General features: G+C 41.8%; 1 protein-coding gene across 5 annotated transcripts in view; it reads right to left on the minus strand.

Moving 5' to 3' along the window:
• Nucleotides 1–16,982, minus strand: part of shf (Src homology 2 domain containing F) — a 93,728-nt gene that overhangs the window by 14,143 nt on the left and 62,603 nt on the right. For 2 of the 5 annotated variants that reach the window (XM_022744727.1, XM_022744752.1), the window contains exons 3-5: nt 11,767–11,985; nt 10,881–10,979; nt 1,212–1,358 (exon numbers count right to left, since the gene is read on the minus strand). In XM_022744727.1, coding sequence (XP_022600448.1) covers nt 1,212–1,358; nt 10,881–10,979; nt 11,767–11,985 — 465 coding nt within the window. The remainder of the gene's footprint in view (nt 1–1,211; nt 1,359–10,880; nt 10,980–11,766; nt 11,986–16,982) is intronic. The other 3 variants (XM_022744736.1, XM_022744744.1, XM_022744759.1) reach the window with 3 other exon arrangements.

The following is a 16,982-nucleotide window of genomic DNA, read 5'->3' on the forward strand; positions in this document are numbered from 1 at the left end:
CACATACAGACCCTCAGCTCTTTACGCCGGCTGAGCCAGTGTTGAGTATGTAAACAATCCTGTGTATAATGGATGAGTAATGTCTTGGTGTGTGACAAGGGTCTGCCTGTACGCTGAGGTCAAGAGAGTGCATTGTAACTGTATTCGCAGGGGTCGTGGAGGTCATCAGCCCCCCCTGTGTCTGCCAAAGTGACCTTTGACCCCAAAGATGTAGAGTGGGGCCATACTGGCTCAGACAGAGAGAGGATCACTTTACAGCTGGACGCCAATCTTAAACCCACTCACATCACAGAGGGAACCAGAACCTTTCCCATGGATTTATGGACATAAATCAACTCCTTGCCCTTTCCTCGCCTACAGCACACAGCGGTGTCCTCTTACATGGCCTCACTCTTAAGTCTTCCCACTCTGCCAGGGGAAATCCCATTCCTGGCATTAGTTCTGGTACACGTCCTTCTTTTCCCTGGGTAATTACAGCAGTCAGAGTGTGAGTCTGTGGAACGGCTTCAGAAATCAACTAAAGGCTCTATTGGTTGAAAATAGATCAATTACTTGTCCATTGTGTTTGATAAGATGGTAAATATGGTTAAACCTGAGGTGAAGAGATGCAAGTCATGAACTGAAATTGCCTCAAATGAGTTTGGTTTTTCAATTCATGTAAGCCACTTGTAGGGAACAGCAGGCCAGAGGGACATCTGGGACGGTTATGAGTATGTTGACAAGAGGAAATGGGGGTCACAGCGAACGGCAATTACCCATGCAGAAGGCAGTTCAGCACAATTAAAACTAATGAGCCTTCAGCCCTAAAACCTGCACAAGAGTTAGTGATTTTCTGCCACATGTAATCCAGATGGAAAAGTATGGCCATTACTGAGCTAATACCTCAAGTCATATTGCCCCTAAAAGATGTGAACTCTTAGTAAGTAAGTCATCACTGTCCAGCAGATTAAAAGGAATGCTTTCACATATTACGTATGCAACCTATCACATTTTAATGCTTCTGATTTAAAGGGAGCACACACAGTCTCTCCTGGTCAAAGTCTTCATGAATGAAATCAGATAGACAGATAGACACACTGAAGGACATTGTTGGATGAATTGATGGATGGACAAATGGATTGTTGTATGGATGGATGGACAGACAGACCAACAGGAAGGAGGGGGTTAGGGGGTGGGGGTAACTGATGGACAATGTGAACACCAACACCCACCATGGTGGTGCTGGTCACAGCTCGTCTGTCCTGGCGAGGGCTGAGCTGTCTGGGAGGGAGACTCCAGCTCCTCCACCGGGGGAGGGCTGGTGTTGAGTTGCCCAACAGGAGGGGGCCATGGTAGGTCCTTGATCACTTTAATCTCTACTGCAAGTGTCGCCCAAGTCACCAGAGGAGAGGTGGAGTGAAGGAGAGGACAGTAACGAGAGGTATAAATGGACAACGACAGAGGGAGTGAGGAAAGGGAAGTAATGACAGAAAACAGAGGGAAGAAAAAGAGAAAAGAAAGAAGGGGTAAGTGAAAAATAGATAAGGTTTATATTGTGATCCAAGAATCAGCAGCAGCTGTAGATGAGAAGAGGAAGGAATATAACAGCACTGAAAAGGAAGATAAGTTAGTTCTAATAGTTGGGTTGGGTTTTGATAGCTGGTCCCACTTTGGAATAAGTTCCAGGTTGATTAAAATATCCAAGGTTTTATATTCAGTATAGAGACTTAGTTCTGGACTCAAATTCAATAAAATCCTATTGATCCCCCAACCTTACCTGAAAAGGGACACAGAGATGCACAAGAAACATGCAATGCAGCCATGAATGAATCCCTCCTTTTACTTCTAAGTAATGCTTGATGTGCTGTATGACAGAGTTTACTACTACTGCTAAGCTGCGTCGAGCTCAGCTACAGAAAGTCACACGATACAGAACATCAGCATACGTACTGTTGTTATACTTAGTGCTCGGTTTTGGAAAAAAAAAAAGACCATGGGCCTCTAATAAGATACACAATAATGTAGACAATATTCTTCACTGGAACAAACCTCAGAGCAATCCATCCTGGTAGTGGACACTCCCCAGGCGCTTTGCCCCTTAAATAATGTTCAGCCAGGGTATTACAAGGGTAAATTGAGTGCTCTTGCAAAAGCATATCTGTCACCGAGGAAGGGCCACTTGTTAAATAGCTGGGGATACTTAATAAATGGGGTGGAGAGGGGAATGTTTTTTCATCATCCAAGCGGAAGCTATAGTGTTAGAAGCCAAGGCTAATGAAGACACGTAGTCCGGCAGGAGCAGCTTTGGAGGGCTACTGTGTGAGCCTCTGGAGGTTAAGATTGTATGAGTATGTGTTTTTTTTTTTTTTTTACATCGATTTCCAAATACAGATCTTCCAGCAAGGCAACACTCGCAATGTTATTAAGGACAATTTAATGCCTCTGTCCATGGTGCTGGAGGTCTTACTGCAGTGGGTGAAAGTACGGAAAATAAACTAAATTCAGTGTGATTTAATCAGTTTTGGAAAACAATGCCCTTACCTGCCAATTAAGAAGCCTCAAAAACAGTGACAGTTCTTTCTGTAAGATCTTAAAAAGAAGAAAGAACAAATAATGCAGGTGTTGCTCCTCCAATTAGCCCAAAATTCCCATAAGAACACCGGTTGAGATCCAAAAATCGGAAAAGATATAAAATATCAAAAAATGTGGATAGCCTGATTTCACTTCAGAAGTAAAAGCCAAAACCTGACTTGTTCATTATATTAGATCAGACTGAAATTCAGACTGTGGATAAACATTTGCAAGAAAAACCTTCAATGGTAGCCTTACACTACCCATCAAAGTGCTCTGAAATCATCAGTGTGACAACTATACAACACATCAGTCATGTAAGGACATTATTGACCTTACTTGACTCAGGAGGACGTCAACGAATAGAGGAGAGGAGAATAAGAGCAGATTGGCAGATGTAAATTAGCCAGCATGTAGTGAATATACAGGGCCACTTTGGAACAAGTGAATAAGTTGTCAGAGACTTCCATTAAAATACACTGTATATCTCACTTAAGGACTCAAGATTGTTAAGTCAATTTTTAACACTGAGTTTTACTAAAATGAATGACACCAATTATTTTGCCAGATTTTTAGAGTCACATTTGTGATTCAGACTAACACCCCGTCATCTAAAGAGCTGTTGATTAGGTGCTACTTCAGCTGCCTCAGATGAAAAGAATGCAGCTGTATTCATAATCATAAGTGTGTCACTGGTATACAGGCTGGTTTTCAGTGGGAGGATGAGCATAATTTTGTGGACTTGTCTGTCTTCCTCCCTGCGAGGAATTGCAGCATGGTGGTAGTACATGACATGCTAATGAGAAGCAATATCTGCAAGCTACATGAAGGGGGAAACTGGAGAATATTCAGTCCGACAAGCAATTAAATAGCCAGGCCTGCGGTGTCAGGGGGCTAATCTAGAGAACGGTGGCTGGAAGGAGGAGCTTCTTGCCGTCTATCCTGATGGGAGAGTTGTGGGGTTGTGGAGCGGTGGGGATGCAGCACTGGGAATGATGGCAGAAGGTCAGAAACTCTGGAAGATAATATAACTTCCCCTTCTTTGGGGTGAAGTAGGGGACTCTCTTCCTATGAGATTAAAAGCCTAATACTCATTTCACATTGCAGATTAGCGTGTAATTGTTTGGGGAGCAGCAGGCTGCCTGCACTCTGCAGCCGCACAGTGAGGATGAGGAGGCGATGTGGGGGAGTGTGGCTCAGAATCGCTTGGTTGCACCGCTGAATAATAGCATTTAGCACTGTGAAAATTGAGGTAAACTGATTCAATAGCCAGGTGTTTTGTTTTTGCAAAAACTCTGGGCGACTGGAATCTGCGGCATTTTGTAATATATTCAAAAATTCTGCCCGTCCCAAGGCCCTCCTGAATAATCATTGACTCTAGCTGCCATGCTGCCTAATGGGTGATTGCATCTATACACCTTGCAGCATTCCTCAAAGACAAATTCAGTGACAAATTCAAATTAAGGACTAAGATGACAACAACAGTCACCTATGTACACAAGAGCTGCTTTACGCATCGACCCTGAAGGCTCAACACAGTGCCACATACATTTTCATATATCCACCCCCATTACATTGCCCTCTGTGAAACATATACAAACAGTGATAAATAGCCCTGTGAACAGCTATACTGGCTGATGCAGATTTCAACTGATTATCAGCTGTGTGGGTGGCACATTACAATTTATGTGAACAACAGGTTAAGTGTTTGAGTAACTGGAGGTGAATATCAGGAAAAATGTTTACATTATAAAGCACTTTTGAGAGGAGCTGCAGAAAGGCACAAAATATACGATCATTCTCTACAATTTGGAGGTTCTGATTCTGATTGTTGTAATTAATGGCAGTAGTGTTTCTATTTTACTTTCTTGAAAGAGAAAACTGAGATATTGCAGCACCTAAGGAATATGTAAATATGTCCAAAGATTACTACATCTTTGTCATCTAATCTGACTGCATTTGGATCAATATGCAATCTCTCATCTGCATAATCCTCAATCCATATTAGTACACAACGCCTCCTGTTGACATAGGAATAGAGGCTATTAACGATTCCAAATCAACAAAGCACCTGCCACTCAAGTTTACTACACAAACATGGACTTGTTAGGACATTCAATAGGAAAATTCAAAAACAGCTGCATGTGTCAGTCACATTTCCAGCAAGCTTTGATAAGTGGGATGTTGGCAGGATGTCATGTGGACTAAACTCTGCCAGTCTGAGTATAAGCATTCAGTAAGCTGGAGTGTTGTCAACGCTACAGCTGATTAATTATTTGCTTCACAGCTATGTTGACAGTTCAGTTCATCAAAAGAACCAGAGAATACTTGAACAATGGGCAACAGGCCCCGTTTTTTGTTTTATTGGAGTTTACCTCCCCTTTGTTCTTCCAGGAGTAGATCTATTTTTAAAGCCAGGTATTTGTTTACCCAGGCTTTTCATTAGCCCATGGCACTTCATCACTGTAAACAGTGCAGCACCATAAATCACCAGCTATGCTTGTTTCCACCAACGCCATTTAATTTAGTTCTGCTTAATTTGGTTGGCTAATTGCATGCATATTCAAAACAAGCTGGAAGATTGTGATGTTTATGCTGCACATTATGAGCAGAAGAGCTCGGAACACAAAACCAGCCTCCTCTGAAGACGTGTTTGTTCCATCAGCACCCGAATCATTACAGATAACAACTGTGTAATGCTCAGGGGGAAGTGAAATGCCACCTCATAATTCTTTGCATACTGTATCCGTCACATTATACGGTCCGGCTCTCTTTCAAAGCACAGATCTGCTTTGAAAGACCATGCGTTTGTATTAAAAAAATGAAAATGGCACAGAAAATGGGTGATAGAGATGAGATGACAGTTAAGCCTTTTCCTTGCTCTTCTATAAAGAGAGAGAAGGGAGATGTGGTGAGTGACGGCCGGCCAGCAGGAGCTTCCAGGGGGCCCTGCTGGCAATGTGCAGCTTCTATACTTTGTGAGGGACGTTTACAGTGCTGTTGTGTGTGACCAATGTGTGTGAGTGAAGATAACACCCGTGGCAGCGCCCAGAGAAAGATGGCAGGACACATTTTGAGGCTCATGAAAGAGGGCTGTCAGGAAGGTTATCAGCAGGGTGTTGCAGCAGAGGCCAGGAGGATGAGACAGGGCTGCGGAGTGACAGACAGCGCTGGGGGAAACTGGATCATCCAAGCAGAGAGAGACAGAACCACACCACCAACAAAACAGCTGCCTTTAACCCTGGTGCAAATAACCAGTGCAGGACTGTAACTGAATCAATTATTTATTTTAGGACATTAGACTCGAGCCTCAGATTTCTGGGTCGTTAGGCCCATGAAGATTCATTAAAAAACCATAAAGCTCCCCAAGACCTGAGGGAGTAAGCGACGGCACCTTCTCTTATCTCCCGTATTAAATGCATGGTACCCTGCTGGCCAGGAGCCAAGTGAAAGGAGTTGCTAGCAGGTAACAGAGGGCAAAGAGATTAAGTAACAATGGCTCTTGATCCCATTCCTGCTGTGACGAGGTTCAGATTTCCGAGGGTGGCGTGTCCATGTCTGGGTGTGTGAGTGAGCGTGCCACATGCATAACCAAAGCACACAGGCTTAAACTGACGGACATGCGAGCACACTTTCTCCTGCCCTCACACGCAGGCTTCTTCATGTGGTCAAATCCTAATGTGTCTTCCTCACTCTTCACCTTCAGGCTCATCCATCACCTACTCAGCAGCCAGGAGGGAGGCAGGAAAGAGGCTGTAACAAGTGTGTGTGTGCGCTTGTTAAAAAGGGGGGGGGGGGGGTGAGAATGAGTGATTAACCAAACCGCAAGTACACAGCCTTCCAGCACCCTAACAAGGCAGGGAATTTACATTCCATTGCATACCTGTCAGGAGATAGCCCAACAGTGAATAATAACACCAGACCAAGTGTTGTAAAGAGGCAAGCATGCAGGCAGTGATAGGGACAGCTGAGGAAAAAGGGCTGTAGCCGGGAGCATTAGTCTGCTCTCCTTCCCCTATCATTAATGAAGACAAATAGTCTTATATGCAGATTGCATTATTGTGTTACACCAAGGAGGGAGGGCGTAGGCAGCACTTGGTGCTTATTTAATCCCTTTTCTTCTTACACACACTCCATGGTTTAGTAAGGTTGTGCATCTTTTTTTTCATTGTCTGTTAATACTTTGTTTGCAGACACTTTTATTTCCCACATAATTGTCGGAATATAAACTGTGAGGGTTTTTTTTCATGTGCACAGGAAAGTGCCTCCGAAATCCAAACAACAGTATCATTAGTCATTGATATTACACAGCCATAAAGTGCTTCAACAGCTATAGAAACATTAATGCGGGAAATTGCGCTTTAAAAACCTAACAGCACAATGAGCTATAGACTGACTGTAAAGCAGGCTGGCTGCCTATGTGCCAAAGTGGTGAATCAGGCATGAAATTGCGACTGGAAAACATTTTTAATTACTAACCTAATTGCTGAGATCTGGGGACCTGGCAACATCACCACACCAAAGTCAAGCTGGGTAAATAACATGAGTAGTCAGACAAATACTAACAAATCTCCAGTCTCTTCAACCATGTTATCTACAGCACTTGGCAACTGGCAATGAACTGAAGCACAGGGTGCACGAAATGTTGTCAAACAATGTAATAATGTTATCATCCACTGCATAGAACAACTGAGGTAGGACAACTATTAACAGCGTGTTGGCACCTATGTCAGTAATATTTATGTATAGGCCACTGGCTTTGGGGAAAAAAAAAAGAAAAAAGTATCACTTGTAAGTTCTTACACTTCAGCAGTAACACCAAATAAAATTTCTGATTTAATCACCTATGTGTAGCAAACATCTATGTTTACAGCATTCTGAATCAAACGTCTTGGCCAGAAATGTTATACTGATCTTATATAAAAATGTCAAGGCGTGACAAAAACTAGCAAAAAGTATCTTTGCAAAATCTAATTCATATTTACAACTTACAGTTTGGGAAATATAACATTTGCATTTAGTTGCTCTTCCAAACATGTGGCTTAGATAAGACAGCAAAACTAGGGATCTATGACAGCTTCTCTGACTATATGTCAATAACAATAAGACTGTTGTTTTCTTACTATAATAGATACATATCCATACATTTCCTGGTCTGTTTCTGGTTTCACAACTAAATGTAAATTCACACTGAGCTATCGTTACTACTTTTCCTGAGAGGGCTGCAGCACCTAAAAAAAGTTCAGAAAATGGATCTCTAAAAATGGCCCTGCTGTGAGAAACCAAAATATCTAGTTACAGGATCAACTAAAGAGAGTAAAATATAAAATAAGACATGTAACCAACCATGAAATCTAAGCTTAACGACCTTAATGACCTTATGACTCCAGTCTAAAATTTCATAAACTATACGTAACCCTACTTTGAGTGTGGATGCAAGACAATTCTATCCTGCCTCTATGAGATGTAAAAATTTCAAGGATGAAATTTATCAACAGTGATGTAAGTAATGTAAGATGTAACAGTAATGTTATGAAACAGCTGCTCAGCCAGATGTTTAAGATGGGAATCTCCAGGACAAGATCAGGGTAACCTGGCAAATCTGACAATATACTCAAAGTTGAGTCTTAAAAGAGTCCAAAGAGAGATGACACAGGAATGACTTATAAAGTGGGAATTATGGGATTGTCAGTAGTCCTAAAGAACTGGCTCACAAGTGGACTTAAATGCTGAAGCAGTGTATAATTTCTTGACATTGGAGGTAAGCTGGTAGCAAAGATCAGAGCCTTGGGTGCAGGCACACAAGCTCAAACCTTGAAAGGTGGGAAACTTTCTCTAAGCCTCTTGATGTCTGGATCCAAGGCTGCTCTACAAAAGCAACAAACCCATGTTGACAAGGCTTGTCCCAGAGACGTCTTTCTCATCTTTCTTCCTTTTTCTGTCTTCCAAATAGTGAGGAATTATTTCTGCTTGAATTAAACATAACACAGAATGAAGACGTGCATTAAATCAAAGTACTTTATGGTCCGCAGCTTTCTTTCTTTGAAAGACAACTTAAAGACTTATCTCTTCAACTCCCAGCCAACACTCTGACATCCAATGGAAATTAAATTAATCATCATCAAAAGAGGGATGCTGTGTGTAAAGGGGGAGTTGAAAGAGGGATGTATTAGTAAATAGCGTCCTAACCAAACTCTTCTGAGTACCGCTTGACAGAAAAATAATGAGGGAGAGAGGGAAAGTGATTAAGAATGCAGCATCCCTTATTTAACTAATCACTGGCAGAGGCAGAACAGCGTGACTCCTATGAAGACCTCGGTGCCTAGAATACACCGCAGTAAACAAGAAACAGGAATTAAGTGACAGAAAATTAGGAAAACATTGAAAGATGATGTATGAACAGACAGACCTATGAGCCTGCCCAAACACAAATAAGCTTTTTTGTAAATCAGAGCAGCTGCCACAATGCAATGAATCCATCTATCATGTCATTCATTCTGTTACTAAGTGTTAAAATCAGTTTACGTACTGAGAAGCTATTCTAAATTTGAGCAAGGAGGTAGGCTGGTATAAAGCGTTCCTCTCATCACCTGCAGGAGTTGCACTAAATACTCTCTTGAGCCTCTTTTTCTTCTTCTTCCACAAATGAGATTCATGAGCTTGCTACCGTTTAATGCCACATAAGACACTTTTTGCACATTTAACATGTTACATATTACAGTGACATCCACTTCAGCATCCTCTCTGTTTGTCTCTGCTCTACTACTGCAGCTGTTACTATGGCTCACCTTGTCAATTAAGCAGAACTCTCACTGTTATTCTGACGGTTTTGGATAGTAATGTTAACATCTACAAACACAGGCCAGCTGTAAATTTAAGCATTAAGTTTTTATGCTGTAATATTTTACTATGTCATGAGGCTTGTCCATCAACATGGAATTAATGACTCACAGAATTTGTGTTTGAGACATTACGTAAAAAGATCCACCTCCAGATCTCTAAAGCAGTCCCCAGTGAGTCTGTCAGCTCTACTGCCAGCATTACACCATAAGGGATTAATCGCTCTCTCAATCTCTGTATAGTGATTATTTTCACTTGATTGAAATGCCATGTAAATGTTTTCCAGTGATGCCAAAACACACAGATGGTAAATTAAAAGATGAACAAAAAAGAGAAATATCTAGAAATAATGATAATAAAAGTATAAAAAAAAAGTAAAAGATGAAAATTTACTTGCGCGTAATTTTAATTTAGCGTCTCGCTCTGTGAGGTTTTTATTTACACCACTATAAAGCTCAGTTACTGCTGATTAATGAGCCCTCAGGCCATACATATATTTAATGGCTTCTTTTATTCGGCTGTAATTAAAAAAAGAAATGGATCATTCAATGATGATATATTCATCCTGATGGTTTCATGCAGAATACACTTTCTCGCTCAAGACTTTCTGAATTTTAAATCAAATAAAACTAAATAAATAAATGCTTTCATAGTAGAAGGATACCTGAGGTAAAATCTGAAACATGGTTATGTAAATATTTGTTCTTGTTAATATTTGCTTTCTGAAGTTGATGCCTTGAATGCAATGTTCACCATGTAACTAGGAAAGTACCTCAGTAAGAGTCGGGCTCTTAGTGTTCACTGGTTGGTTGGTTTGTATGTTTGCATCTTTTTATACAAAAGGGAAACATAGTGTGAGCTTTGTACACTGGGCAGTACAGAGGGGCACACTCTCATCCCCAAAGAAGAAAATACAACATTTCATTTCTTTTACTGCAGTGTTAATTATTTCCACAGTTGACTCCACAGAGTCAACACAAATTCACTCACTCAAACCCATAAACCCCATCACCCCTTCTTCTTCTGAGTACCAAGAAGTGTTACTGCATTTATTGCACTTGTTACACTCATGTGTCCACTGCAAGACTGATTTGAGGAGAATGTCACCAGTGGCTCCACCATCTTTAGTCCACTTCAAGCACTAGGCAATCACACCAATGGCATCCTGATAATGTCATTCGAATCAAGAAAATGTTCAAAGCAAGGTGATTTGTCTTTGAAGTGGGTGACCTTTTCTCATTTTATTTTGAGAACATGAGAATTTTTTCAGTGTTAATCAAATTGGAAAACAGCTAATAACCTGCAAAACATGAGTCTAACCTGAGTTTTATATAGACGTATTTAACCTTGGTGCTGAGGATTTAAGTAAGACATAAACTTCTAACCACAAGGTTCAGTGCAACCAGGAGTGCAGGCATCACTGTCACAACTCTAACATGGATATAATACAGACAGACATGAGACACACCCAGCCCCGTCTCCAATGGTACCTGTGAGGGATTTAGAGGTGCAGTCCTTTCTTCTGTGGGGACCTGATCCAGTGCCACTTACAGAGCCCTCGTAGCTAATGCAGTCATAACAAAGCAGAGCTGTTCAAGGATAAAAAAGAAAAAAATATAAAGAGAAAAAGGGGCGATGAAAAATAGATTCAAGGGTTGCTGATTTTCTTCAATCAGTTAAAAGGCTTGGCATTATATTTTTTTTTTTCATTTGGTTGCCGTATTCTTTCCAGGAACAGCCCTGTTTGATGTTATGGCTGTGTTAGCCATGCTGAAGCTCCCGAAACACAGTGACTACCTGCACCTACATGCACCTGCACACCCAATCATGCCTCCCCCTGAGCAGCAGAGATATCAACTAAATTTAAACAGACAGCAGTTGGATCAAAACAGTATACTGGACACCTGCAAATGAACTTAGCAGTTGCAGAGGAAAAAAGAAGAAGTGTTAACAGAGTTTAAAGCAGTAGCAGCAGCAGCAGCAGCAGAACCCTGAAACCTGGCAAAAGCCATAATCAAATTTGTTAGAGCTGGAAAAACACACACCTGGGTTAGTTAAGCAGAAAGGAAATAGTTTCAAATTGAATAGTGTTAAGAGCTTGGAATTTAAATAAGGCAACCCATACTGAAATACAGTCATTGCTAAACAGAGTTTGAGCATAAGCAGATTCACAGTCTGAGCTTTTGACATCATAACTAACAGTATGCAACAGGTAAAGCTGAAGCACTTCTTATGTTAAAATGTATTTTCTCTTCATTTAGGATGGAGAAAACATGTTTGTTTCAAGAACAGTATGTACTTCTAAATGATCCTGTGAGAAGGAGTAAGTAATTCTCTTTGTGTCATATACATGTATTATGCTGACGGTTATTTTACCTGCAAACGCTTTGGAAATCCTCTCCTTTTTCCATTCCCAGGGCTGGTCATACTCCTCGGGGGGTCGCTCATCATCCTGGGGCAGTCGGCTTTCTCTCGGGCAGCGCGAGCGCTCAGGGTCCGAGTCGCCACCATTCTCGGCTGGCTCATATGGCGTGTCGTACAGGGGCAGCTGCCTCACAGGTCCTTCCTTAGGCCCTCGGCCACCAGATCGTATTTCTACAAACAAGGAGAAAGGCTGGTCATTAATGCTAGGTCTCTGAAATAAAACTTTATAGATGAAAATGGCTCAGTGGGGAGGAACACTGTCAGCATATGAGAAATGAGGATTTATGACCCTAGATACACTTATAAGACACTAAAGCAACATATTTTATAAAGCCTGACTTTCACATTTTTTGTATGGCATACAGAAATGATGAATGTGAGAAGATATTTTACATGAGAGCTTCATGGTCACAGTTTCAGCTATGTGCCTCCTTGTTATTATACAGTGTGGCTGAAATCAAAGCCAGTGCCATCAGTTTGCAGACTACAGGGAACAAATAACATCATCTTGCAGGCTGAGAGGGGGCTGAGAATCTGAGCACCTGCAAAAGCACACAGTGAATACAGTAAAATCACACAACAGTTCCGAACAGCCTTGCCCCGGGCTGCACATGCCTGCTCTGTCAGAGCAGAGGTGAACAGACAGCACCCGTTTCCTTTCTCACCTTCTTCCCTATTTGTTTCCCCTTCAAAACTATGAACACAATGCTAAACTTTCAGCGTAACTTTGAAACCAAAAGCAGATATATGTAAATTTACATGTTGATGGTATTATTATTTTCTTAAGAGTAAGGTCTCCTACTCTTTTTTTTTTTTGGTAACAGTGCCCCACGTCTCCTCTTGGTGCTAATATTAAGAACTGTGATGAATTGCAAAAAAATAAGTGAACAAAGAGTGTCACTGACATGTCTTAAGATTAGTGTTTCTTCTCCACAAACAAAGTACTTCAGTTACTCCTGACTCCTCCTAACTCCAAATGAATTATATATTATATATAGATATATACTTACAGTAGGAAACTAAACTCAAAGTATAAAAACCCACCCCTGTCAGAAAATACCATAATGTTCATTATAACCTAAAATAATACTAAAATATTATATAGAAAAAAAACAAACAATATACCGATGACTTTGTCATTCTTAGAGCGTTAAGCCTGGTGGGGCTAAAAATGTTTGCCTTGAAGGAACCTTTGTCTTTGTATACAGATTTCATGCTAATCTGTGTAACTGTCATCAAGATGTCTGGTTTCGGACTACAGTGTTGAATGGGCTGGTAAATAGACCAATTGACCATCGACCAGCATCAGCATACTTAAACTCTGTCAAATTCCTCAAAATGGTCAATTTCCACTTGAGTTTACAACCTCAGATGGAGGAAAGAGATTTCCTCTACAGTAAAAAATAAATGTTCTACTCAACAGCTTCAAGTACAACCTTTGAAAAGCAGCTACTTTACAGCATGTGCCACTCATCCAAAGATGGAGGGTGAGAGAGCACTCGCCAGAAAAGAAATCATTGGACCAGAAAGCTACTAGTCTCTCAATATGGTGGGGATAGCGGTACGGCGAAAAACAAATGAGGGCAGAATGGTGTTTGTTGAGAGATCTTCACATGTTGCAGAAAGGGACCCGCATGTTTTGTTCTGTGATGCAACCCGCAAATATATGCACCAGTTCTCCCCTTTTTTAAAACATTTCCAGATTTGTGTCGGTAGATGAAGCTATGTCCATGTTTTCCACATATATATCATATTCATAAATATGATTTATATTGTAGTTCTTTCTGGACACCTAGACCCTGCAGAATGCTGCAAAAGGATATATTTAAATCAGATTCAAAAAATTCTTTCAAAATTGCATTTCACAGGAATACAGAGTAACTCACTGCAACTTTGTGATCTTTATCATCTTCAGTGTTTTTCTGAATATGACTCTCTTTTCTTTGAATCTTGTGTTTTATGTTCACAATCTTGAATCCAGTGTACACATTCATGTTTTTGTTCTTCTTTAATGTTGCAAATCTACTTATCACCTAAACTAGGATGCATGGAAACCCTTTCAGTCTCCACACAGAGAGGTAAAACAGACCTGACTCCTAATGAAGCATCATGCCCTTGAGAACTCTCCTCTTCTCCCCCTTCCTCCGCCTCCTCCTCCCCTCTTCAATCTCCCTCTACTCATATGAAGTTGTTAGCAGCCTGCACCCTTCCTCCTGGGCCACATGAAGCTGTTAGCGGCCGGCACCACCATAGAGTAATGCAATGTGAAGAGAATGAAATATTATGCCACACTACTGCATAATTGCCTCTTAGCCCAAGGGAGCTCTTGCGGAAAAATGAGCAATGCGTTGAGCCTTAATGGAGCTACCCTCCGCTGGTGGTGGTGGTGGTGGTGGAGGAGGTGGAGGGGGTAGAGTGAGGTGAGGCTGCCAGGTCCCGTATCTCTGCGTAATCCCGCATTAGGCAAACTCGCACTCTTTGATCTTAGCAGTTAAAAGACTTGGTATTACGAGATCCTGGCATGATTAGGTCCTACCTCCCCTGCAGAAGAACAAATAGCTCTAGAAGAGGGTGAAAGAGGCAAAGGGAGGCTGCCATATAGGGTAAAATGAGAGGGGGAGAGGAGGAGGTGGTGAGTAAATCTTAGGGGAAGAACCCTTTAATTGGAGGCATGCTCCCTTCGATAAACTGCTATGGTGGATTGAGACTCCCCAGCTAGCTCCCAAGACTGAGGCCTTGTGTGCGGAGATAGGAGTCTTATTGACTTCCTTCCCTTCCTCCTGTTGTCTGTTTTGATTTCTTTCTTCCTTCTAAGCGCCCTTTCTTCCTTGTTTCCTTCCATCCTTCCCTCTCTTCTTTCTGTCAACTCCTGTTGAGGCATGCTTGGTAAACTGGGTGGGGACACATCTGTCTGGGCAAATTACAGTGATTGGCATGACAGTGGGGTTGCATGTTGCAGCACAGCTGCAGTCTATCTTCAGTCTTTGACCTCTACCCTCTGTTTAGGGTGAGAGGTCAGGCACCACACCCTCCCTTGATGTACTTCCCCCTCCCCGGATGTCAGAGTTCCTGTCCAGATGCTGCACTTCCTTTCTTTTGCCTTTTGCCCTTCACCTACTTGGCCTTTGCAACCTCTACATTCATGCCCACAAAAAGTTTGAAAAATTAAAATTTTAATAAAAAGTGACCAGGAGGAAAAAATGTGTAATATATTTTGAGACATTTGATGCTCCTCCAAAGTCCTGAGTGCTTCAGGTATTTTAAGCAACAATTAAAGAGTGTGCTGCTCTCAACAGAGTTTCAACAGCCATGTAGCAGCAGCAGCAGCAGCAGCACTGACCACAACCATCTGTTTAGTGCCACTAAAAAAGATGAGTGCGGGGACAGTGGAGCATACTGCTGAGAACCAAACAGCTGCATTCGAGCTAAGACGCATTTCTCCCTAATGAGAAAAGACATGGATACTGGCTGTCATAAAACCTCAACTGTAAAGCACGCCTCAGTTGAATGTAGGTTTCCACATGTGAGCAAAAAAATCAGAAGCAGTGAGGAGAAGCTTTAAGCTTTGAAACAAGTGACAGAGCCGGTCTTTGTTATCGTCTTTCTCTCTGGTTCATGAACTGGTGAGATTAATCCTGTGGGAGAGAGAGGAATATATTCCTTGCAATAAATCCAGGGAGGCTCCAGTTCCACTTACTACAGGAAGAGCCCTCTGGGCATATTACCATGGAGTGCAAGGGCAGGGAGAGAGCTCTGGATTAAATCAAAAAACATTAACTGCAACCAACCTGGCAGCTGCATCCTTCTGCATTTAAAGAACTGACCAGGTCATCTAACCTTCATCATCCAGGCCACTCCTGTCTTATAGGTCCTCCTTCTCCTTTATTGCTGACCAGTAGAAGTGATTGCATTAGCAAGAGAGTAGCAAACAAGTGCATAACTGTGCTTTTATTACAGCGCTAAAGCTTCTTAAATGTAAAGGAAAAACACATTTATCTGTCTCTCTAGTTGACTGCCACACGCCCACTCCTACTGAGCCAGAGAAACTTTGCTGCAAGCAGAGGCACAGTGAATATCTAGATTTGATTGAAGGGATCTCTTGTGCACTAGTGAAGGATTAAATGTGACTGAGTGAACATCCCAGCAAAACAATGGCCAGAGAAGTCACTTTTAAAGAAATCTTGAACGTGTGTGGCTGTTATCATTTTAGTTGTATTGGTCATAAACAAGGTGGATCTCTACTAATTGAGTGAAATGGGTAACTTAATATACATTACACAGACATAAATTACATTGCAGATGCCTTCTGATTCACACAAATTAATTACTAAACATGCCCTGGTAATGAACTGCTTTTGCCTACTAATGCTTGAATGTAAACCCAGCCATCTGTGACAATGTCCAGCCAAGCTTGTTCCAAAGACACATATTTAAGAAGACTACAGGTTTGATTTACAAAGCCTCTGCAGCAAGGCTTGTATGTAGCAGTGAGACATTTCTTAGATTTCATTCTGTTTGATTTGCCAGGTCTGTGAAGAATGAACACCTTCTATCTAGAGGCGCCAGTCAGGGATTTGAGCTATATCGGGGGCCACCCACAGGTATTGTGTGTCAGTCAAAGAGCTGGCTGACAAGTGAAGGTGTTTGCTCCTTGACCCGTGGCGGCCTGCTATTGAGTGTCATTCCGCTTCCGTGAGTGGAGCTGAGCGGAGTCTCTTGCCGCCAACCGTTCCCCACAGACCTCTGGGAGAACAGTTACGATAAGCAAAGACAAAACAACGCTGTCAGCTTTGTGCACACGTCTTGCCCCAATTCTAATTTCATTTTCATGTCTCATAGTGTTTTGAAGAAACAAAAGCGGCAAAGACAAAAGGAATAAATTAGCATGTGTGCTTCTGCTGTATGTCTTTTTTACAGCCTGCACAATTTCAACATTTCTGACTTGACTTGATATTTTAGAGGCAATTTGTAAAGTGTCTGCAATCAATAAAGGTAGATTTTTCCAGTCATGCTCCTGTCTGTCTGTGAACATGACAGGTTTGTCCATTTGCAAGGAGGACATGCGTCTGCACTTTTGTGTCTGTGTGCTGCTGCGTCTCCATCAGCCTCCTGCAGACAGAACAAAAGCAGCCATGCTGTTTGTTCTCTCCGTCTCCTTCTTCCTCCTG

This window comes from Seriola dumerili, unplaced genomic scaffold, assembly GCF_002260705.1.
Source record: "Seriola dumerili isolate Sdu_G_001 unplaced genomic scaffold, Sdu_1.0 BDQW01000003.1, whole genome shotgun sequence".
NCBI classification, from domain to species: domain Eukaryota; kingdom Metazoa; phylum Chordata; class Actinopteri; order Carangiformes; family Carangidae; genus Seriola; species Seriola dumerili.